Source organism: Parasteatoda tepidariorum, chromosome 9 (assembly GCF_043381705.1).
Source record: "Parasteatoda tepidariorum isolate YZ-2023 chromosome 9, CAS_Ptep_4.0, whole genome shotgun sequence".
In the NCBI taxonomy this organism is placed as follows: Eukaryota; Metazoa; Arthropoda; class Arachnida; order Araneae; family Theridiidae; genus Parasteatoda; species Parasteatoda tepidariorum.
In genome coordinates this window covers 28,648,542-28,673,167 of record NC_092212.1, presented here as the reverse complement: position 1 = coordinate 28,673,167, position 24,626 = coordinate 28,648,542, and the positions used below count along the sequence as shown (strand labels likewise).

Below are 24,626 nucleotides of genomic sequence, written 5' to 3'. Positions count from 1 at the left end.
TAAATTCACTACCTTGTGATTATAGATCTAGCCGCAAAGCGCGGATGACGACTGGAATATTTAATGAGTGGTTGGTTAAGTTTGATGAAGATATGAAACGTAAGAAAAGAAAAATTTTGCTTCTTATTGATAATTGTTCACCCCACAATGAGCCACCAAAATTGGAATGTATTCACATCGAATACTTTCCTCCTAATTGTTCGTCAATTTTACAACCTCTTGACCAGTGTATAATTAAAGTGGTAAAGGGAAAGTATCGAACACAACTTCTGAGGCGTATGCTTGTGCAAATCGGAAACAAAGAAGCAATTACGAAACCAGATGTAAAGCAAGCAATGGATATGATTGCTGGAGCATGGAAAGACATTAGCCAAAAAGTCATCTGTAATGGATGGAAGAAAGCAAATTTAATTTCGGCAATTGACAATGAAACAGTCAATGAAATTAATGATGTTATCATCAATTTGCAGCCTTCATGGGAACATGTGACAAAAGAAACATCAGTGCCAAACGAAGTCAGTCTAGACGATTTTTTGACTGCAGATGATGATGCTAGAACATGCGAAGCTTTGACAGACAATGATATTGTACGTATGATTCAAGAAAACAAACAAAAATCACTTTCGGACAGCAGCGATGATGAATGTCCAGAAGAAAACAATGTATCTACAGCTTCACAAGCCTTGGCCAATTTGGAAGCTGTAAAGAGATATTTATCAGCACAAAAAAACTTTTCAGATACTTTGTTTGAACATGTGCATAATTTGGAAAATTTTTTAATTTCTACTGGTTCTAAATCATTTGTTCAGAAAAAAATTACTGATTATGTATCTGCCTAATTAGTAAGTGTTAATAAATTCATTGTTTACATTAGTTTTGTGCGCTCTTTTAATATTACATTGATATTTTCCCAAATCTAGATTAAAAATATAATATCAAAACTGTAAATTGATTTTTCATACGAATAGTAATCCCAATGTAACGAAATAATATTTGTTAATGTTGAAAATTCGTAATATCGGTATAACGAATTTTCATTATTGCGTAGAAATAGCTTCGGTCCTATGGAATTCGCTAAAACGGGATACGACTGTATTCTCACAGTTAAATTCGCGAATTTTATAAATTAATTTAAAAATTGAGCACAATTCTCGAACTTCGAAAATGTTGCGTGTCTTAATAACAATGTATTAAAAATAATGTATTAAAAATAATGCCAAAATGACTTTTTTAAAAAAAATGATACATTACTGTAATAACTGCCAAAAAAGCAATAGAAAATTATGGAATCGTAGCTAATTGAACATGTAAAAAAGTGATTGCTTTACTAAAATAAAAATATTCGCATTGAATTAAGGTTGTGAAATGGCAAACAGTTAATGAAAAATGATACAAAAACGAGGTGGATTTACAAAGAATCGATGCAAATTGAGCGTATGAGCGCGTGTGTCAAAAAGTGACTCCTTAGATTTGAAATGCATGCTTGTCGTAATAACATGGTATAAAAAATATAAAGTGGAAATAGCCAGAAAAATGCATGTATTTATGACAGTCATCGAAATCAATCACACCCAAAAGTGATAACTCAAATTCGAAATTGATATAGTGTAATAACAACCAAAAAAACTATGATCTAACGTTGTTAAATAACACTGTAATTGTTACAAATCAAATGTGTTAAAAAGAGATAATTTAAGTTCAAATTTACATCATAATAATATTGTATTAAGAGTATTAAAATTTGAAAAGAAGCCATGTAAAAGGCATAAAAAAGTGATAAATAACTGACGAAAAAATTGTCACCCAACAACATGAAATTAAGATTAAATGAACTCAAGTCGAATGCGTCCGAAAGTTATCACTCAAATTCTAAATTCAAGTGTCATAATAATATTGTCTTTAAAATTTGAAAAATCACACGAAAGGTACCAAAAAAATTAAGCCCCAAAAATTACTGCCAAAACATTTAACACCTGACAACATGAAATTATGATGGAATTGTTATGAATCGATAAGTCAAATCTTAAATTCGGAAATTATTTCAACGTTATATTAGAAATGTGGAAATTCAAAAAACCATGTGAAGAGCACTAAAAATAATGAATAAGTACTGAAAAAAATATCTAACGATATGCAATTACAGAATCAGCACGAATCGAACTCTGTAAATTATATCATACCTGCCAACTTTCACTCTTTCCAAGAATGGATTTTCAGAGTGGTTGTAAAACGATAAACAAAAAACAATCTGACTCAAAAATATATTTATATTTTGATCCCGTTGAAATTCGCTTGCGCCAAGATTGTTATGCTTTCATATATTTATTGTAATTATTTATATGCAGTGGTGGTCAAACTCATTTATAATTATCATTACAATTCAAAAAATTAATTGGAATAATCTGAGTATTGCTACCACTTTTTTAATATGAAAATAAAATCTTCTGTAAAATCCGGAAGAGTTGACAGGTATGTTATATTGTATTAAAAATATCAGAATGCGAAAAGACATGAAATAAAATAAAGGTGACTAAACAGTAGAAATTTTACTTACAAAAATATAAAAATCCGGCAAAAGGCAGATAAATATATCCATGGATTTAAATAACTTCTTATTTTTTTATTAGCCTTTAGGAGGATTATAAAATATAAATTAATCTAATAAAAATATTTTCAAAAAAATAAAACATTACACTTTTAACAAATCACAGTTTAGTTACTGCATACCCTCCAACTTATGAGGATTTTGAAATTTTTTTTCTTCTAGTGGTAGCGAACCAAAGTAGAAATTTTTAAAGCAAATGGATCTCTCATAAAACTTTTATCAGAACTTAAGAATCTAGCCATATGGCCTGCACTTTTATAAGTAATAGTGGACAAGTTACACTAAAATTAATTTTTTTTAAATATTAAGACATTAATTTTGCTACCGTCAGAAAAGATTTCTGAAACTACGGAAATTTCGTAGCAGTTGGAGGGTATGTTACAGTAAATGTATTTTGAACAACAACAAAAAAAGGAGTCAACACATTTATCAACTTTCTTTATGGGTTGCTAGAAGAGCTACATTTTCCAATGATACTGATTTATCAGTATAGGTGATCAGTTCTACTTCATAACCTTCTTTCTGCAAGTATAGAACTCTGCCTGCATCAATAAGTCTTTTACACTTCATTCCAATAACTTCTCTTTCTTCGTGACTTAAATTTAATTTTTTATACCTAAATGAATAATTATGATATGTAATGAATGTCAACACATATTTAAAAAACCTATGCAACTAAAAAAATTATATATAACATAGATATTAATAACCAGTTTTAGACATATAATTTTTCTTTGTGCAATACTTGTTCTGTGTAAATCAATGTGTTTGTAGATGGTAAAAGTAATTAAATTTACATTAATGTGTTGCAATGTTTAAAAAAATATTGTATGATTTTAAGACCTATAAAATTCAGCTTTCTTGCTTAAATAGCAATAAATAAATAAAAAAGACTTATCCCACAGAAAATATAGCTTTTAAAGGAAAGAATAAAATAAGAAAAAATTAAGTAATTAATTCTTTTTATTGCATTCACATGAACAATAATGTGAAATAAATATTATATTAAAAGAATTTATACCACAAGAATTTAGATATATTTTTTTCAGAAGGGTCTTCCTTTATTTTGAGATAAAAAGGCTGATAAAAGAAAAAAAGCTAGAAACAACATGATTGTAGGATTTTGTAAGTAGTAGGATTCATAGGATATTTTTGTGGGCCTGCATGGATTGAAACTTTTAGTAATAATAGAGTAAAATATTATTTTTAATTTTTAAAGTAGAATATTTTAATAATAATATAAGAATAAAATATTTTTCAAACTAAATAAAATATATTACAAGTTTCATATACTCAAAAAGAAGAAATTTTTAACCTGATTTTGTCCAGGTAAATTTACATAAAGTTCCAGAATTTTTTTTAAAAAAGTGAACAAATTTATGTTTAATAGAAATGTAAGCAAAAATTAAAAAATGAAATTGCATCTCTAAGAAAGCATTAATAAAGTATTTTTATTTAAAAAAAAAAACAGATGATTTAAATGATTTCAACTCTGATTAGAAATAATAAATTGTCAGAACTAAAAATGTGACTGAAAGGGAAAATAAGATTAAAGGAATTTACTAGACAAGTCCTTTAAAAAAACAAACAAAAAAACATAGCAGTACGAAGTTGTTTAAAAAAATAATAACAATCTATATATAATTGAAGTTAAATCGTATTTAATCAATGTAAGAAGCAGAATATAATGAGATCAATTGAATTTAAAAAAATCTTTATCTTAAAACTCATGAATAAGAACTAATATTGAGTAGGAAATTTATAGTAATAATTATAATAAAAAAAAAACCCTCAAGAATCACAAATGTATCCCTTGTAAAAGGAGAAAGCTGCAATTTGCTCCATAAAATAATCCTCTGCTTCTAGTAATAGATAATTGTATGTTTAAGTTTAAAATATCTTTTGCTTTTATTTATAAAAGCAGATGATTTTTAATGAGAGATGAGATTCCACATCTGGAAAAACAAGCAAATGAAAACAGAAGTGTGAAATCAATTTGATAGGGTGTCAAATTCCGGTTTTGGGCTAAAAAAAGTTTTTTCTAGACTTTTTTTTTTGATTTTCATTATGAATCCTGTATTACTAAATGTTCATTTCAATTGAAATTTGTGCAACACTTAAAAATAAATAACAAATATTTATAAAAATAACAAGTTTATATTATAAGTATAATAAAAGCAGAAGTGTACTAATTTTGTTGTAATATAATAATTTTATGCAACATTCAGTTTGTATATATTTGAAAATACATGTAATTTATACAATTTAAGATACACTTAAAATATTTTTAAATAATGTTTCTTGATAAAAATCTTTTGTAAAACACAATATATCATAGAGAAAAATTAAAAAAAAAAATCAATTTTAAAATAAAATTTGGTTGAAATTTTAAAATCAACAAAATGTTTCCTAGTAATAGAAACTTTTGTTTTAATTATTTAATAAGATACACATAACCAAAAATAATGTGGTACATATTCAGTCTGTGCATAAGATGAAATATTTAATCAATGCATTACATATTTAATCTTTAATAAATATTTGTTACCTGTTTAAAACATTGTCTTCTGGAATTTCTTCATTTTCTTTAGCTGTAGTTTCTGAGTGGTGCTCTAGAGCAAAGGAAGAAAAAAAGATAATAGTAAAAAACCTACTTTCTTATTTTCAATTATTAAAATAAACTCAAGGAAAATATTTAAAAAGCTATTTAATTGTTAGTTGGTTGAAAAACATATTTCATTACTGACACTTTCTTAGTGGACAGAAATTTAAAACTTGTCCTTTGACATTTTTGGTCTGATTTTAGCATATAACTTATAAATCCTTAATAATTTGCTTCTTCTTCACTTCAATAAATGAAAATAATGTTGCAATTTCTCAAAAAACTTTTCTATTGTATTCTGTTAACAAAATCATTTTTCAAAAAAAATAAATTTTGTTTTTAACATTGAGTGCATAGTAAATTTGAAGGAAATAATGTTTTGTCTAGATATAAAAAGAATTTCACTAAACCAATGTTTGGTTAATGAGGTTTGACTGTATTAAATGATATAAAAAATTATACATTTGTGCATAATTATTGTTACGACAGATTTCTATGCAATGATTACAGCTTTTTCTAAAGTTACAAAAAAAAGACTCCTAAGCCACATATCAAAACAAACTTTGCTTNAAAACTCTCTGACACGCGGGTGTGTCGGCCGGTAAGTGAGCGCGTTTCTTGCTGTCACATATATGTGACAGTCGGCTCGAAAGGGTTAAGCCACGTATCAAAACAAACTTTGCTTAGTCTTTATTTATTTCTTACAATAATCTGGGTCTTATCAATAGTTTGACAACAATAAGTATGCATAACAGTAACAAAAATAAGCTATGAACTTACTGCTAGTATAGTCCCGTTTCACTACCTTAATGTTTTGATTTAAAAAACGGAAAGGAAAAAAAAACCCGGCAGAGTATACTAATAAAAAATCTTCTTTGCATTCATAAGAAAAAGTAATATTTTCTCAGTTCTTCTGGGTAAATATAAATGTAATAGAATTCGTTAAAGCAAATTTATGAAATTAAATTTTTCTATTGAAACTCTTCAAGAACTATTTTCTTTTCAAAATTTAATACTAATAAAATAAAATGACTAAAAATAATTAATGAAAGGTAATACATCAAATTAACATTACGAAAGGAAGATTATTTTTAATAAGATATTCTATTGTCTCACATTTTTCGCCATAGAACAAAAGAAAAATGAAGTTAAAAATGCTAGATTCGCTATTAGCGTCTGATTTACTTTGGCTTTTTGCAAAGTTGAACTGCTGATAACTTCAATTTAAACTGAAAGGCTTGAGAAAGAAAGAGAGGGGAAAAAAGGAGAGTAGGAAGATAAGGATTTAACTTGCCATTTTAGATAAGGACTTTCAATGGGTTTTGATTCTGAACAAAATGAAACAAATAAATTTAAATTGCTAGTAGTCCAAAAATAAAATTGCAAAATACCTTCAAAAATGGCCTGTCTAATTAATGTCTTGCACATAGGTCTCGAATTTTGTGTACATTTTCAAATAAAAAGCATGTTCTCAGTTTATACATGGATGTGCTTTGATACAGAAATATACAGTACTTATTTTCCTTTGAGCTATCTTTGTTTACATAAAATGAATTGCACAGTAAAACTTAAATATTTCTCTAACATAAAAATAAAAATATTTACCAGTTTTCCTTAATCCACAAGTGGCCCAACTAGCCATGCAGCAAAGTAACTGAAATTCTCTTTCTGAGAGCTTAAAATTTTCAAAATATTGTTTTCCAATATAACTGTCCCAAGAGCAACGGTGGTGGCAGCATAAGGCCATCAAAAGGCCAAAAGCTCTAAAACATAAAAGGTTACCAACTAAAACTAAGGTAAGTTGAATAATAATTTCACTACAACATTTAAATATCAAAATAGTTAAGAAAATAGGAATCTATTATTTAAAGTATTTTATGAAGAGGAAAATATAATGTTAAAGTAGATAAAATAGTCCTAGACTCCTAGTTGTTTGTGATGAATCTAGAAAAAAATACAATCATATTTTCAATTTTACATTCTCTGATATTAATTCTATAAGAACATTTCCTCGTGAAAAAGCTCAAGAATATTTGCTTAACAAGGTATGATTTTGCCAAAATATCTTTTAAAACCAAGTTTAAATTACAAAGCACAGTCAAAAACAGATGGGAAACAAAAATAAAATTTATGCCATTGCAGCTCTTAAGGCAAGTAATTGCCCCCTAAAGATTTAAATCATTCAATACCATATTTAAAATGTATCTATTAAATGTTAATGTATAGCTGCCAACTCGTTCTGATTTTTTGTAAGATTTTATTTTTATATTTGAAGAGGAAGCACAATTTATGTTCCTCGATTTAATAATTGGCTTTATAAATTTAGTTTAATTTTGACCAGCACTTCATAAAAATGAATTAAGTTTACATATTCTATGGTGTGCTTCATCTCTAACATAAAGTAAAAATCTTTGTGCCTGTAATCCTGATTTGGTTTTCACATTACTATTACTTGGAAAAATCATCCTCGAAAAGAATAAAAATTGGTAGATATGTTAATGCATGGAATTTGCTTAATATGCCTGCTTTGTAACTGGTAGGTACAAAGTTTTAGTTTTACTTCTATTTACTTTTTTAACTTCACTATCACTTGGAAAAATCATCCTCGAAAAGAATAAAAATTGGTAGATATGTTAATGCATGGAATTTGCTTAATATGCCTGCTTTGTAACTGGTAGGTACAAAGTTTTAGTTTTACTTCTATTTACGATTTTAATTCAAAAAAGTGTTAATTTAAAAAATATATATATATATAAATAAAAATTATTCATTAATTTTTGTTAATTTTTTTTAAATTGAAAACTATGTAATTTTACCTTTTAAATTAAAATATTTGAATAACTAAAAGATATTTAAAATTTTTAGAAGTTTTCAACTGAAAAATGTTTATTAATATATATGCTCTAATTACATTGAGGAACTAGTTTTTTTTCTTGTGTTGCATGAGAGTTTTTAACGCATCTTAAATACTTTTGAAATGCTATTTTCAAGTCTGCAATCAGTTTTTAGGTAATTTAATACATATAACTTCGATAAAATCCAAAATAATTCCTCAATGAAAGTCTGTGTTAGTGTTTTTAATGGCCGCAAATTAATTTAAAACTTACTTTAGTTTTACTTTTGCACCATCACTGTCTTGCTCTAATGTATTAGCCATACATTTGATAGCTAAATCTATAAAAAAATTAAAAAATATATATGAGATTATCAATTTTAATGTCATAAAAAATTGGATTAGTTATTTTGAAATAGTCAATTTCTAAAGTAAGAAATTAAATTTTTCATTAAGATAAAAAATTATCAGATTGGTTGTCTTTTGGTAATTTTTATAATTAACTTAATAAAATGTTTTTATAAAATGGTTGATGGAAGAAAAATTATATATATATAGTGTAAGCTCGTTAACATGATGCTTCCAGAACAACAAATAATACCTGAATTCAGTTTGCAATTTTATACAATGACAATCAGTTTGCAATGTTATTTTTACAACTCTTAGAACATCCACACTGGACTATTCATTCGAATAAAGCAAAAATTTAGTTTCATCACTTTAAAAGTATGAAAATTTTTTGTGCTTTCAAAATAAAATGCTTACATTGAAAATAAATCATGTAATATAGTAAAAGCTTTAATGAAATTATTTAAAACATTTCTTTTGATATTACTGCACATTAAATTTGAAACATCTTGAATTCTTTATGAATAAACCATTCCTTATTGAAAGAGAAATGATTCCCTAGAATCTTATCCAAAGTTTTAGAAAATTTGGAAGAAAAAAAATATTTGCTTTAAAGCAATTAAATTAAATTTTTAATGTATTTTTTTTTTTTGGTATGACCCACTTTTCATTAATTTACTTAAATCTAATAATTTTTCTATTTCTATGAAAAAAATTTATAGAAATTCTTGTTTGATAAATTTGTTGTAAAACTTTACTTTTTAAATTACAGATTATTACATTAATAATAAAAATTGAGTTAATATCACTTATTATTTTGCTTATTGTTGTCTTTGATGTTATGCTTTTTTAACTGAGAACTGGTACAAAATTGAGAGCAAAACCAGCAATATAAAATGAATAATTAATATGTTAATGTATTAATACTTTCTGAAACAGTTTAAATCAGATATTTTCACTGTTCCCTTACTAAAGTGATGTTCTTTTTTCATCTTTCATGAGTAACATGTTATTTTCAGAACAGTTCCAAAAATAGCACTTTAATAACAATTAATTTGATAATTATAATATTTATTTTGTACATTATTAGAGGGAAATAATTAAATAGAGTTAAGGTTTGTATACCTGTTGCAGCTCCACAAAGATGTTTTGACACTCCAACTACTCTGTTTAACTTATCTTTTAGAGTTGGAATTTTACCTATAAAAATAATAATATTTTATCTAAAATTGAGGTTTATTAATGAGAAGATTGAAAAGTAATATGTGTAAATAATGCTTTAGTGATTTTAAATCTTATTTATATTCTTTTTTAACAATGGCTAAAAGGTTAAATTTTAGAGGTAAATATTATTAGAATACAAAACATTTGAACAATTAATTAAATTTCAAGACAGCTAATGTGTTTTATATATTATGTATAATACTAATATCCAGTTCAACAGGCTTGTTAATACCCAAGGTTAACCAGGCATCATTAATACCAAAGCAAAAATTACAGAAAAATATGATTGTAAAATGTCAACATGTTTGCAGATTTTTCATTTTCCTACAGCTGGAAAATTTCTAAACAGTTTTAGATTAGGGGTACAATGATGTATGAAAGTGGTTCCTAACTCAGGCTTGGGTCTTCAAAGATAAGTTACAAAAGTTTTTTGAGATATAAAAATTAAAAATTTTGTTTTTGGACAATTTTTGTGTTAACATAAAAATTGTTTTTATAAATCATGTATATCACAACATTGAGCCTAACTAGTGTTTTTTTTTTCCTTCTTCATTAGCTTTAGTTTATAGCAGAATTTGATTTCTTAACCTTCATCATATCACATTTACATTATTATTTATTATTACATCATATCATTTACATTTCATGCCACATAGCTGATTCTAGCCTTTACTTAATACCTTATACAAGATAAAAGTTATTATTTAAAGGATTCTTCATTATAGATAAAACTCCAACTTTATTTGTTTATTGCCTTTAAAAAATTAAAAACATTAAATAAATGCACTTGATTTGTCCAATTTTTGTCTATTTTAAAAAATAAATATATAATTAATAAGAAGCATAATAGTATTTTAAAGAGTTTTGAATCATTAAAGCTTTAGAAGCATTTTTATGTATGCAAATGTATATGAAAAAGGAAGCCACTATAAGAAATAAAACATTACCAAGATGTAAATGTTGTATGTCAATCCTTATTCTTTGTAACAAGATTTCTGTTCCTTTAAACTTATTATCACTCTGTAAAAAGAAACAAATATTGAATAAATATATCATTTCATAAAAAAGAAAGAAAATAATTTTTTAAATGTAATTCTAGAAAAAAAATTGACATTAAATATCAAATCAAAACGAGTGTTGATTTAGAACAAATATCTTTGATTTGAACCCTGTTAAAATAAAAATGGTTTGAATTTAAAGTCATTAATAAATGAAAATTAAAAGCGAATTAACATTTACAGTAAATTAACATTTATAGAGAACAACTAATTAAATACATCATTAAAGATTTACAACTTTCTTTAAATAAAGCTCTGAAAGTGTTAATCCTTATTCCTTGTACAGATAAATTCTTTTACTCTAGTTTTCACAGTGCAAAATGAAATAAGTAATTTTTTTTATTTTTAAATTGTTAAATGTTTTGAGTATGAAGAGCTAAACAACACATGAGGGTTTAAATTAATTGTATAATAACTTGTTAATGTTCAAATACTTAAATTAATTTCAATTTCACTACAAGAAAGACACACCAATATTTATTAATTATTTAAACTCAAGGTAATATGATAAATTTCATTAGAAAATAGCATTTTAAAAAGAGGCAATTCTATTCCAGGCTATTGAGACTATATTTATTAGCAATATTTTAATCAGATGTCAAACAAGTACATATTAACACTAATTCATCAACAATAACTGTCTCTATCTAATCTATATAATATGTCTATATCCTTCTAATGTTTATCTAAGTCTAATAATAAAGCTAGAATGTTGATGACCTAAAAAATTTTTATAAAATGCCAGATAAATAAAATCTCATAAATGCAAAAAAATACTTAAAACATCAAAAATGTCCTTAAAATGAAAAATAAATTCAAAATGGTAAAAATAAAAGTTTTACAATAATTAGAAATCCCAAATTGTTTTCAAAAGTTAAATAAATAATAAGGCAGTAATTAAAATAAATGCAACTTATAAAATAAAATGCCCATAATTACCCAATAAAGATAATTAAGAATTCATTAATTTTTAGTAATACAGTCGTCAAGAACATCAAAATTGCATTGCATTATAAAATATTTTTGATATCTTAAAATTGAAAGACCTATTGTGCAAAATCAAATACTCATATCAAGAAAAACTTTATTCAACATCAATACTCATTATTAGAGGCTATAAAGAATAAATTAATTTATAAATAAAGAAATTTATAAAGAAAAAATTAATTCACTATCAAAATTCTCTTAAAATGAAAAATATTATTCATAATTCATAAAAAATTTTAAGAACGAAAAATAAAAAAAGGTCTAAGAAATATGAAACCCGTTAGAGTTTAAAACAATGTAAAAGCAAAAAATTAAATACAAATTACCATCAACATCCTAGCCCATATATTTAATGTATCAACCACAATTGCTTCAAAGTAAAGAATTTACACTGATTCTGACTCTGACTGTTAGAAATTTTTTTTAAAAATAAAGCTCTTGTAGCATTATATAGTAATAGTAAATATTAAAACATTCAACCTTATGCCTTTGAGCAGATCTGTCCACTAATATAAAAGCAGTATTTTCTGCATCAGAGGCGCATTTGATGATCCAATACATTAATTGACCTAGAAATTAAAATAATTAACATTTAATTAATTGTAGAGCAGAAAAAAAAATTTAAGAACTAGAAAAGATTTATATTAATGCAAAGCATAAAATAAAAGATATTCATTATTCTTTATGTAGTCTATAAAAATAAAAGCCGCTTAAAAAAAAGTATACAAAAAACAGTATAATCTCAAAAAAAAATCCGCTGACTTTGATACATAGAGAGAATGGTAAGTTACAAAAGTACAAACAAGATCTTTAATGGTGAACGAAAAAAGGCAAGGTCAATGAAGTGAAAGTCTGAAGAGGTTGAGAGAAACCTTAAGTACTTGAAAATTGGAAAATTTAAAGCAAGAGGCAGAATGCATACATAGACTTAGGTGTCCACCACCCACCAAGATTTAAAAGTGCACTCTATCTTAGAACCACAACAAAAAAATAAATAAATAAAAAATTCAAATTATAATATGCGGTAAAAGTTTTATGGTGAAGAGATATTTATATTTATTAATTTCATATTAATTCAATCTAATAAAAATCGTAATTGCGATGAAAAGAAAGAATTTAGAAAAGGTACTGAATTGTAGCATTGTATACACTTACTAGATTAAAATTAAATTTATCTTTAATACGTGAAAATAACTCACTATCGTGCAATAAATGTAGTCAAAGTTCAGTTGAGGGTTATAATTATTTATGAAGTGAATTATAAAATATCTGAGAAATAAAAGACTTTTGAGAGCATGCACTCTCGCGGCTGTTATGTACACCACCGATAGTTAAGGTGGTCACGATTCATGGTGAATAAGTAGTACCAGGGAGTGAGTTCTTGTAAAAACAAATAATAAAATTAGAATATTAATTTTTCAAAGCAAATTTAAAGACAAGAATTATATATTATAAAAAAATATATTATTTCAAATAAAAATACCTTTTCCAGCTCCAAATTCCACAAAACACGAACTATTTTTGAGGAAATTTTGTTTCTCCATGACCTCTAAAAGAGAACCTTGTTGCTTTAAATGCTTAAATGTATTTAGCCCATCATCAGTCACTTCCATTTCTCGCTCCAGAGTTGGGTGCATAGAGGTAGTTTCTGAAGTAACGATATCCAAACCTACATTAAGTTTTACAAAAAAATTGCAAAAATTAAAATATTGTACATACATTCACGTTCGAAGTTCGGGAAGCCAAAGTTTATTTTATATGCTTTACAATTTGAAAAAAATATAATTAATTTTCAAATGACTAAAAATTAGTAACTTTGCATACAAAATAATCATAGGAAAATCTTTGGGACTCAAAGATATTAGGGTCCACGAAACCATAAAGTAGGTAGATTCAGTGTTGTAGAATTAATTTTCTTTCTAAGAAGAAAACCATGTGACAGGAGGACAATTTGAGGGAGAAATTTTCTACCTCTCATTTATTGTTATTTTAATGGGGGGGGGGAATCCCCATACAAATTTTAACAACAAAAAAACTTAAAAGATAGTTGTTTCCTGTACTGTATTTGGTTGTAAAGAAATTTTTTTTTAAAACCCACTCATGGTTCAAAAAATGGGAGAATGTTTCTCCCCAATACATTATTTCCCTATCTAATAACATAGAAAAAACCGGTTTTGCTATGAGGAGAAAACAGCAGGTAAAAATATGATTTTTTACGTGCAGAACCGTCGGTGGGTTAAAGGAGAACCTTACACATTTCATAGGTAAGTTACTTTATTACTTTCTAGAATAACAATAGCTTTATTTACTTCATAAATAAAATTTTAGAACATACTTCCTGTCATGAAAACATTATATTAATCATAATTGTTCTAATTAATTCATCACAAAATCCAATTTTATACTTTTAAAATTATCTAATAAGAGAATATAAAAAAAGTAAGAAAACAACTTAAACATTAAGTTGTTTGTTTCGTCGTTTGTTTGTCATTAAGTCATTTGTTTATTCCCTGCTTCATTCTTTTACATTTTTTTTCCCTCTAATGTTTTTCAAAGAGTAAATTTTTTAATATATTTTATTTCAATAGTTTGCTTTTTAGTAGTTTAGTTCATAAAGTTTCTTTGTTCAGAGAGAAGAGGGGTTATATATAGTAATTACAAAATTATTCGATAAATAGGGCAAAAGAAACGAATTATTAGTTTTTTGATGAAATCATCCAATCTTTTTTATTTACATTAATACCTACATGAATAAAAATACTTGCACTAGTATTAAAGCTGATTAAACTTATTATTACAAGTGTAAAGGTTAAATATAATGGAAAAGTTTGAAAGAGGGAAAAAGATTATTTGAAGGTGATGCAATATTCTTTTCATTTTAAATTTTTATTTTTAACTCATTGACACATCAAAAATTACTTCTTGTAAATGTTTTCCAAAAATTTCAAATACCTGGAAAGATATATATGATATTACAAGATGCTGTAGTATTGCAAAATCTATGTTGGATTAAAATTTATACCATATTTCAATATTGGTAAATAAAAATAAATCATTAAACAGAATTGTTATACAAATAACTGTGGCTCTAGTAATTTGGGTCAAAAAGATACATACTGTTTTTAAAAAAATTCAAAAATTAAAATTTTCTTATCTTTGAAAAAATGCGAACGATCTTGTACAGTTTATACAAAACTACTTAAAAATTTGAATTCTAAAATAACTTTTAATCAAGCAAGGTTTTGTTAAAAAAATGATTCAATATTTTACTGTTCATAAATCTCAACAATCTTAAAGCACTCTCAACACTCTACATCACTCTTAACTTTCCTTCTCTCTATTAAAAGCACAAATCTACCAGAGAAGAGAACGAATGTCAACAGCCACACGTTGCCTTCTTGTTTCTGCCAAAACTGCCGAATGAGAGGAATCATGTGACGAGGGATTTTAATGTTTGGCACAAGAAGAGATGGAGAAATAAGACAGCTTCTTTTCTCTACATGCATTACTATTCTATGTATGAAATACTTGCATTTTATTTATGTGTAAAAAAGTGCAAGACATAGGATAAGTATCAATTGAGAAGCTGAAATTCTAATAAAAGTTTTCCCCCTAACATAAATTTTTTGATTTTTTAACTGAATTTTCAAATTGTCGTAATTTTTTAGAATCATTAACATATTTTTCTTGAAAATATACATTTTTGTATAATTTAATCGTTAATAAAGACAATTAAATGTAAACTCTTTTCATGAAAAATATACCACCCCTCAATATAGTATGTTCCCTTATAACAATATCTTTATCTTATCTCCAAAATATTGTGGTAATCAGGTTTTAATATATTTAGAAAAACATTTTTATAAAAACAAATCTCACTTTCATATAAAGTCTCTACTCTTTTGATTAATTCAAGTAGTTCTTCATCAGACACATCATTGAGACTCAGCTGTAAATAAATTTAAATAAAACAATTCAGTTGCAAACAACAAAGAAGTGGAGTGAAAAAATCCACTAGTTTTCATTTTAAGTTGAAAATAACACTTTTTTTAAAAAAGAATTTAAGATATTAAATGTTGGCATACTTAGTTTTTAACAATTATATATTTTTTTATTTGGATAAGTAACTTTATCGTTTTCATGAATCACTAAAATAATATACATTATTATTGCTATAAAACTTTTTACTATAGTTGTAATTAGTTTATAAAAATTTTTCAACTTTACCCCATTAATATATATACAGTCGAACTCCAGTTTTACCTTGTCCATTTTTTATGTAAAGTACAGTTGTTGAAAGTATGAGAGTGTAAAATTTGCAAGAGGAATTATTTTAGCAATTATCCAATCATTTAAAGAATATTACACTGGTTAGGAAATCACAAATAAATGTTCTGGATGCTCTGAATTGGATTTTTATAGCGTTGGACAATGTCGACTAAAATGCATTGTAAATGGGTCTACTAAAGCTTCTTGGGGTTAATTGCTTCTCATTATACAACTGGCCCTTCAGAATAAAATAGCATGTCTGAAAAACTGACGAAGTTGATGACATGTCTATTGACTGTAACACACATTTCATTATTTTTCAATACCAGATTTAAGGCCTACTTTCGATGGCAGTGATGAAAACAAGTAAAAAACATCGAAAGATATACTTACAACTGATCAAGAGGTTAAAAACATAAGTAGTAGGTAACATTTGCAAATGTAAACCATAAAGCAAATTCGTAAATAATAGTAAGTGTTAAGAAGGATTTTGTTGAAATAGAATCTAAAAAAAATTTACACATTTTTTTTAGTAGTTCATCTTGTAAGTGCAAATTTTTTGAAAAATATGTTATACTTTCTTTACTACAATTTTGCGTTAGCCTGCTTCATGCGTTTTTAAGCGCTAGTCTGATGGAGAAGGTAAAATCGGGGTTCCGCTGTACCTATATATAAGTTAAAAATATGGAGTAAACATGACTCATTTTGTGATTTCTATATACTTGAAGCAGTTAATAGCACTTATTTTTCTTCATTAACCCCTCTCTTTTTTGTCTTTATTGTGTTATTATATATATAGGATGAAAACAAAAGACTTTTAACAAAAAAAAAAAATAAATTATAAGTAATGTAATATATAATTGTGAGTAATATATAATTGTAAGTAATATAACAAGTAATATTAATTTACCTTTGATTTTTTAGAGCTTTCAAGATCTAAATTTATATTTTCCACATAATACTCCTAAAATAGAAAATCATAAAATTACAGGGATGGTTGTGACACAGTGAAAAACCCAGAAAATTTTATGTGTAAAAAATCAATATAATTTCATATAGTATACATGTTTCGTATTTAACAAAATTTTTTTAATAAGATTTATAATTAAACTACCTACCAATGAACATTATCACACCTTTATAGTAACTAAACTTTGTACTACTTACAAGAATTGCGATGCTGGATTTTAAAATCGCGTAAATATATTATTTTAAAATTGTGTCAATATGAATCGCATTGTACGATTTTTAAACCACGTGAATACGAATTGCATTGTGTAACTTTTAAATGAGGTAAATACGAAAATCGATGTTTGATATTCAATTCATGTGAATATGAATCGCGATATTATGGATTCCGGTGCAGTTTTAAATATTCAAAATGGCGAAAATCCGCCAAACCAAATTTTTATTTGTCTCTTTAGCGCAAATTAGCGAAAGTTTCAAAATTTGGATTTTAGATTGAGGAATTCCTTGAAAATTTCGTCAGATTATAAGTTTTAGATTAGCGAAAGTTCGAGAAACAGCGGTCTTAAGAAACACAGAATTCCCCGATGTCCCCAGAAAAATCGTATGCCCTGCGATTAATTTTCTCTCTTGGAAGAATAATATCAAAAACCTGGAATTCTGGGATACCCCCATAATACAACCACTGCTGAAATTAATAAGTTTCCAGTAAAAAAATAAATAAATAAACTTCGCAACAAGAAATTGTTCATGAACTCCTACATTAGTTTTGATAGTGCAACTAAAAAAAGACAAATCTTATATAATTGGTAAAAAGATACATCTAAAATTTTGAGTCATTTGAGCTAAGTTAAAAATAATTATGCTTTTACATTATAAATAGTAACAGAAAAAGTCATAAGCTGTAAAAACAACAAATAGGCTAAATAAATATTTTTTTTAAAATGAATAATAATACCAACAGGCTTCTCTTTTTCTCTTGCATTACACTTTTTTAAGTGTTTTTGAAGCTTGGATTCATAACAAAAACTGAAAATAAAATAAATTTAATTATTGACTTCTAAAAGAATAAAAATATAACTTAGGTTTAAACATATTACAAAAGCATTTTATAAACAATTTGTAAAAATTATCCATACCTATAGGGCAAAATTAAGGGTTTCCACTGGCCACAAGATGACTAAATATAAAAAAATTGTCTGCCAGTTCCCAACCAATCGACACTTTTTTAATTGAAAATGCACATCACATGTGGCATATCATTATTTTTTTTAAAAACAAATCATGAATTATTATGAATATTTTATAATATTTTGAAAATTTCTTTATTTTACGCTCATTTTTTAAAATTTTTCTTCATTTTAGAAATGAACCTTCAAATGTTTACCAAATTTTGAGATATGTTTCAAAAGAAATACCTTACATCCTTAATATTATCAATTACTTTAATAGTTTAAAGTTTCCATCCTTTGGTCACCCATTTTAAGAAGAAGCCACTATTAAAAATGCTATAATTGGCTATTGGCCAGGAGGGAAACTTCGTAATTTTTCTCTTTAACTATAACTAAAAATAATAATAACTTTATCACTGCTAAAAATGAGAAAATGAAAAAACAACATGTAACCAAGTTTAGATTGGTATTTCCATGACTATTATCATTGNGTTTAAAGTTTCCATCTTTTGGTCACCCATTTTAAGAAGAAGCGACTATTAAAAATGCTATAATTGACTATTGGCCAGGAGGGAAACTTCGTAATTTTTCTCTTTAACTATAACTAAAAATAATAATAACTTTATCACTGCTAAAAATGAGAAAATGAAAAAACAACATGTAACCAAGTTTAGATTGGTATTTCCATGACTATTATCATTGATGAAAACACATCTTTTTCCTGCATTAACTATTAAGCATCATCATTTTTTCATTTTACCTTAGTAAAGTGACAAGCATGAACTGTCCTTTTTTAACCTTTAATTTCTGCCAAACTAGCTCAATTTGTTTTAGCATTTCCTTGCCCGATCTAAATGGATATAGTCAATGGTTAAATTTTAATATAATATTTTATTTCATGATTATGACTGCCTATACTTGTTTGATATTTAAATTTTTTTGAAAACAGAAAAAAGAGGAAACATTACCGGCTTAGTGACAATATGCATACATTAGTCTTAGTATATAGATAACTGCTTACTCAGTTCTCTTTTGTCAACGCAAAAAAGAAATGTCATTGGTTTGGTGGAAATATACATACATATTAGCGATTTATATAATGCCATTATTTAATAAGCATGTATATGTAACAAAGCAAACATAAGCATATATATGTAACAAATATAATTTGGCGACAATATGAATATATTAGTCTTTTAATTTAGACAACTGCTTACTGCTCAGTTCACTGATGCCAATGTGGAAAGAAATTTCATTGGTTTGGTGACAATATATGTTACACATAAGCAATTTATATAGATGTCATTATTTAATAGCAATAAAATATTAATATGCTATTAAAAAAAAAAGAGAGAGAAAATATATTTATTTTTAAAATGTTTTCACAAAACAATTAATTTTAATAATATTTTCTATAAGCAAAAAAAGTTCTAAGCAATTTACAACAATCATAGGAGCAATTTATTTAAAAAATTACAATAAATTATTTTTATTGTTTGCAATTACTGTAATACACTTAAGTTAATACTAATAAAACATCAAACTTACTGAGAAGGATCAAACGGGCATGGAATTCTGATGCCTTTAACAGGGTCCTGTAAATAAAATAAAAAGATGGAAAGATTTATTAATGTTGCATTAAGAAAATACAGTCAAACTCAGATCATTTGAGAGAAATAAAATATTTTGGCTGAATTTTTATTATTTATTAATGAAGCTATTTCTAATGCCTTTTGTGACAAACATGACATATTTTTGGCATAGATATGCAAACTCTTCTATTTGATGTGATAGTAACAATGATTCTAGTTACACACTATAAGGCGTTAATTACGCAAAAATTGTTGAGGGGATACGAAAAATAAAAAACAGTCGCTTAAGATGCATAAATCTAAAATGAAAATAAATAGTCTCTGCAGAGTTATGTAGACAAAATTGCAATCAAGCTCTAAATATTTATTTTTAAAAAAATTGTTTTTCCTTTGCTATTAACAGCTGAAGGAGAAAATTAGAATTATTATGTGAGTTTCAAATTATAGCATTTGTTTACTGAATTCAGGTGTATGATCAGCCCTAATTGATAGTTCAAATATAACTCTTTCTTGATTTGAAATTCATTGTTTTGTCAATCAGTAGTATGAATGTGAATATTAATAGATGGATAAAGAGATTGAGAATTTATACTTTAAATATGGACCTGCTTTTAGTAAAAAGGATCCAGAATTATGAAAGTCCTGGTCTGGGTTCTAAGGACCCATAATTTCCAAAGTATATGAAGAAATCACAAACACAGAACTTGTTTACATTAATGAAAATTTGAATTAATATTTTTAATTCATAAAGCAAATGCATACCAAAAGTAAAGAACTTGCAACCACATTCATCATATTAGAAATAATTTTATTTATAATTTATGGTAAGTATAAAACTGGGCCAAACACTTTGGCAAATGCAAATAGCATAATCATGTACCAATGTGGAACTATCTTTTGTAGTTGGAAGTCAGAGGCTATTGCTATACTCAACCATGAGTTAAGAGTAATGGTTTTTATTTTATTAACAGTAATATGATATTTTGAAAGGTATGGTACAAAATAACAGTTAAGAGGTATGTTTTAACTGTGTTATTGAAACTAAACTAAGTTAGAGAAATTATTTTTCTCAAAATAAGTAAAATTAAACAAAACAAGTAAAATTAAACCACTTTTTAAATTAATGAATGAAAAATTACTAATAAAAATTAATTCTCAAAAGCTATTAAACAAAGCTGACAAGTTTGTGACACATAACAGATTTCATTAGCTTTTATTGTCAAATCAAAAACCTAGATTTTTTAGTGATATTATTTTCTTACTAAATATTCAATTAATTTAAATTTTAATATAAAAATATTCCTCATATTCTTATAAAAAATCGCGTCGTCATTTTTCCAATATGATTATCAGAATTTCCTATAAGTAAAATAAATATGAAATTTATAAAATGTTTTATACATTTATAAGCTTTATTATCTTAAACATATTGCATTATTAATTTTAAATATAAAAACATTTTGGGCTTTACACTCTAAAAATTGTGATTAGATGTCTTTTTTTATTGAAGGGAGGAATAGGGTTACAAATTATTCAGCTCAGGAAACATTTAGTATATTTTTAAAAAGTATACCTATTATTGAATATAAAAATATTTATATAAATATAAAACTAATTTTTGTTAAAATAATAAAATAAAAATTTATTGTTCGCAGCAGTACAAGAAAAGAAGTAGGTTTTTGACGGTTTTTATCTCTATCATGTCAAAAACCCAACCCTGTCATAAAAAGAAATAGAACAACTGAGATGAATGTGTGTCAGATATAAGATGCAAAGGTAACTGAACTTAAGCATGAAATAAATTGTAAAATAATATTATACACTTACTTGTTCAGTATCTAAATGTGAATGATGAGGACAAAACGACATCCCATCTTGAGTTTTCATTCGGCAAGGCTTCTTTTTCCGAGATAAGAAAAATGAACACACATTTTCTTCTTCAGCCGATCGTTTACTCATTATAAACAACTACAAAACTAATTTCCCTATTAATGTCTTCATTTGTTAATTATCACTTCAATAGAATGTATTAATAGCCGCTTTTAATTGCTTAGAATAATTTTAAAATGCATGATAAAAAACGGGATAAACAAATGAATTATAAAAACTAAGTAGTAATTAAGAATCGATTCAATTACTTTAACTTAATATTTATAGTAGTACACAAGAAAAAGATCAGGAATTTTTATCAAAATAATTATTGACAAATAAAGAAACAAGTAACTTTAGAACAATCATTATTTTTAAAAAAAATTAAGGATTCAATTTTAATAACAACTCACATTTAACACGAACGTGTGAAAAAATTGATTGATTGATGGAAAATAGTAAACAAATCAACCAAACTATTTTCCTTACCTTACGCAAGTAAGAGTTTGAACTTTTAGCTTACTTATTGGGTTTTTTTTTTCTACACATTATTATTCAGTGTCGCCATCTATCAATAAAATTATACATTTATGTCCCACTGGATAAAAAGTTCATTAAACATTAACATATATGAAAGACGGATAATTTATATGATAGCACATTATATTTTGGTAGTAGTAGCAGGAAAATTTAGTGACGAATATTTGTTGCATTCTTGCATTTTATTAAAAATCATACAGTTCATTCTTATTAGAATAAGGCAAGGTTATGCAACTGATCTTATAACGACGTTTAATAAATCAAAGTTTAACGACGTTTATTGTTGTTGTTGTTAATTTACGTCGCACTAGAGCTGCACAATGGGCTATTGGCGACGGTCTGGGAAACATCCCTGAGGATGATCCGAAGACATGCCATCGCAATTTTGATCCTCTGCAGAGGGGATGGCACCACCGCTTCGGTAGCCCGACGACCTGCGAGCGAAGTCGAGCACTTCACGGTAGCACAGTTTAACGAGGACCAATACCGCACACCCTCGGTCCCTACGCAGACTGATCCAAGTGGTCACCCACCCGCACACTGACCGTAGCCAGTGATGCTTGACTTCGGTGATCTGCTGGGAACCGTGTCTTAACGATCAGTCCACTGCGGGACTTAACGACGTTTAATTAATCGATGTTTAACTAATTAAAATTTTTTCAATTTACAATAAGGAAAGAATAAATCTTCGGATCAGTCCACCACATTCTTCTTTTTTCTTTTCTTTTCACTGCTACTAAATTTCAGCTAAATTATTTTAAAGAAAGAAAAAGAGAATTTAAAAATAATTAATAACAAAAGAAAATAAGAAAAAAAGTCTATACAAGAAACAGTCCTGGAACTTTAAACATCGTGCTGCTTTAGCAATTGCTGAAAGTTCATTTTTCCATAGTTGCATTTAAATTAATCTTTCGTAACTGCTTGGGAATCTTACACTTAACACAGTTGCTCTCGTAAAATTATATTGATTAAATTGATGAAAAAAAAACAAACTATTTGCACAATTACTTTAGTTTTTATCTTGTGGAAACAAAATGTGATTTACCAACACGATAGATAAGAAATTACAAGCTTTTAATTCGGATCTAAAATCAATGAATTATAAATGTTTGAAAATTAGGTGGTACCTCACACAAATATTGATTAATATGCCCATTAATATAGAGGGTTTGGGCTAAAATATGAAAACTCTTCTATACTAATTCTATGGAGAAAAAAAATTTATTTCAGCCGTTTCAGAAGATTTTTTGTGGCAAAACCGTTGTTATAATTTTGAAAATCAAAAATTTTAGAAGAGGGGTCTTTTTGACTCTTGCAAAATTTACATGGACGAAAATGAGCGCAAAAAGTTGAAAGTTTTTTCCCTTTTTCTATACCACTATAACTATAAAATCACTCTAATATAAATATTGCAATCCAATGAAATGAAATCAAAATTGCTGGTATTTAAACTACAGAAAAAAAATATTATATTAATCTCCGCATTTTTTGCCTCCGAACATGGTGCCATGGGTAGTTAATAATGAAATTCTTGAAAGCTTTAAGATGATTACTCTTCCAAATAGTTCCGCAGCGCATCATTGCAATGTGAAAATTCGAGCTTCAATGGAAATTTATTGCATATAGTGTTATTTATATATTTCGTTCCATTTGTTATTGCCCAGTTTTTCTTCCAAGACAAGCGGAATTTTTATTGTGGATGCAAAATTATGCGAATATTCTTTCTTTTTAAATAAACGCGTTTTCAAATGTTTTCTTTGCTTATATGTAAACATATAACCTTTATTTAAAAGGGAGGATTTTTCACCTGTTATCAGTATTGAAATTCTTGCATTTATGTATGAAATACAAAAAAAAAATTATTTTTATTATTTTTATATTGCAAAATTTGAGTAAAAAATTATTTTAGATACTAAATTCTTTTATTTTTTACTGAAGATTTTCCCCAAATTTTTTATTAATTTGTGTTTTTTTATGGCACACCTTTCCTATATTTATAATCATTTCGTTTATTATTATTATTATTATGGTTATTTTATAAATTTCTGCTAACGAAAGTTTAAACATCCCATATCTCCCGTGAGTTGTGTCAATTTTAAATTTGGGTCATTAATATTACAAAATATGATCGTTGATACGCTGAGGTTCATATAATATCGTTTTAAACTGAACAAATTTTTTTTAATTTTATGTGCGATATGCACATTTTTATTTAATTTAGTTTGAAAAGCTATGTCCAAAAGCATAAAAGTATAATACTTTATTTTATTTTACATCAAGCTTAAATGAAAGATGAAACGACTTTGTGAAATACGACAAGAAGTGGAATCTAAATTTTGAATCTGATGCTTAGTAATATTTTAAGAAAAATTAACATTTGTTTGCTAATCTTTTTATTGATAATTTTTAAAAGAAAAAAAATATATGAACATACTTATTCGCAATCTACATTAATAATGATCAAGACTCTTATAAGGGACAAATTTCCAATGACTAAGTGAGGGTTAGAATTACATTATCATGAGTACACCTTGGGCTTCCCATGAGTTTTCTTCTTTATA

The 24,626-nt window shown here is 26.3% G+C and overlaps 2 protein-coding genes across 8 annotated transcripts; one reads left to right on the top strand and one right to left on the bottom strand.

Annotated features, from left to right (window-relative positions):
• The first annotated feature begins 44 nt into the window (after nucleotides 1-44).
• LOC107436252 (tigger transposable element-derived protein 6) lies at nucleotides 45-839 on the top strand. The gene has a single exon (XM_071185777.1). It carries the CDS (start codon nucleotides 45-47, stop codon nucleotides 837-839), a length of 795 nt encoding a protein of 264 aa, XP_071041878.1.
• A 2,191-nt stretch (nucleotides 840-3,030) lies between these two features.
• Nucleotides 3,031-22,049, bottom strand: LOC107447235 (tRNA:m(4)X modification enzyme TRM13 homolog). 7 transcript variants are annotated; one of them, XM_071185967.1, is made up of 14 exons: nucleotides 21,939-22,049; nucleotides 21,484-21,624; nucleotides 19,613-19,659; nucleotides 17,855-17,921; nucleotides 16,837-16,890; nucleotides 15,537-15,606; nucleotides 13,141-13,326; nucleotides 12,138-12,226; nucleotides 10,560-10,632; nucleotides 9,514-9,588; nucleotides 8,315-8,381; nucleotides 6,813-6,970; nucleotides 5,154-5,217; nucleotides 3,031-3,221 (listed from the first exon to the last, which is right to left on the bottom strand). In XM_071185967.1, exons 2-14 carry the CDS (start codon nucleotides 21,613-21,615, stop codon nucleotides 3,035-3,037), a joined length of 1,269 nt encoding a protein of 422 aa, XP_071042068.1. In that variant the 5' UTR covers nucleotides 21,616-21,624; nucleotides 21,939-22,049; the 3' UTR covers nucleotides 3,031-3,034. The 7 variants fall into 7 exon arrangements, with proteins under 7 accessions (XP_071042068.1, XP_071042067.1, XP_042902977.1 ...); XM_071185966.1 differs by having other exon boundaries at nucleotides 5,154-5,225; nucleotides 6,815-6,970; XM_043047043.2 differs by having other exon boundaries at nucleotides 21,484-21,632; nucleotides 21,939-22,027.
• Nucleotides 22,050-24,626: the final 2,577 nt, after the last annotated feature.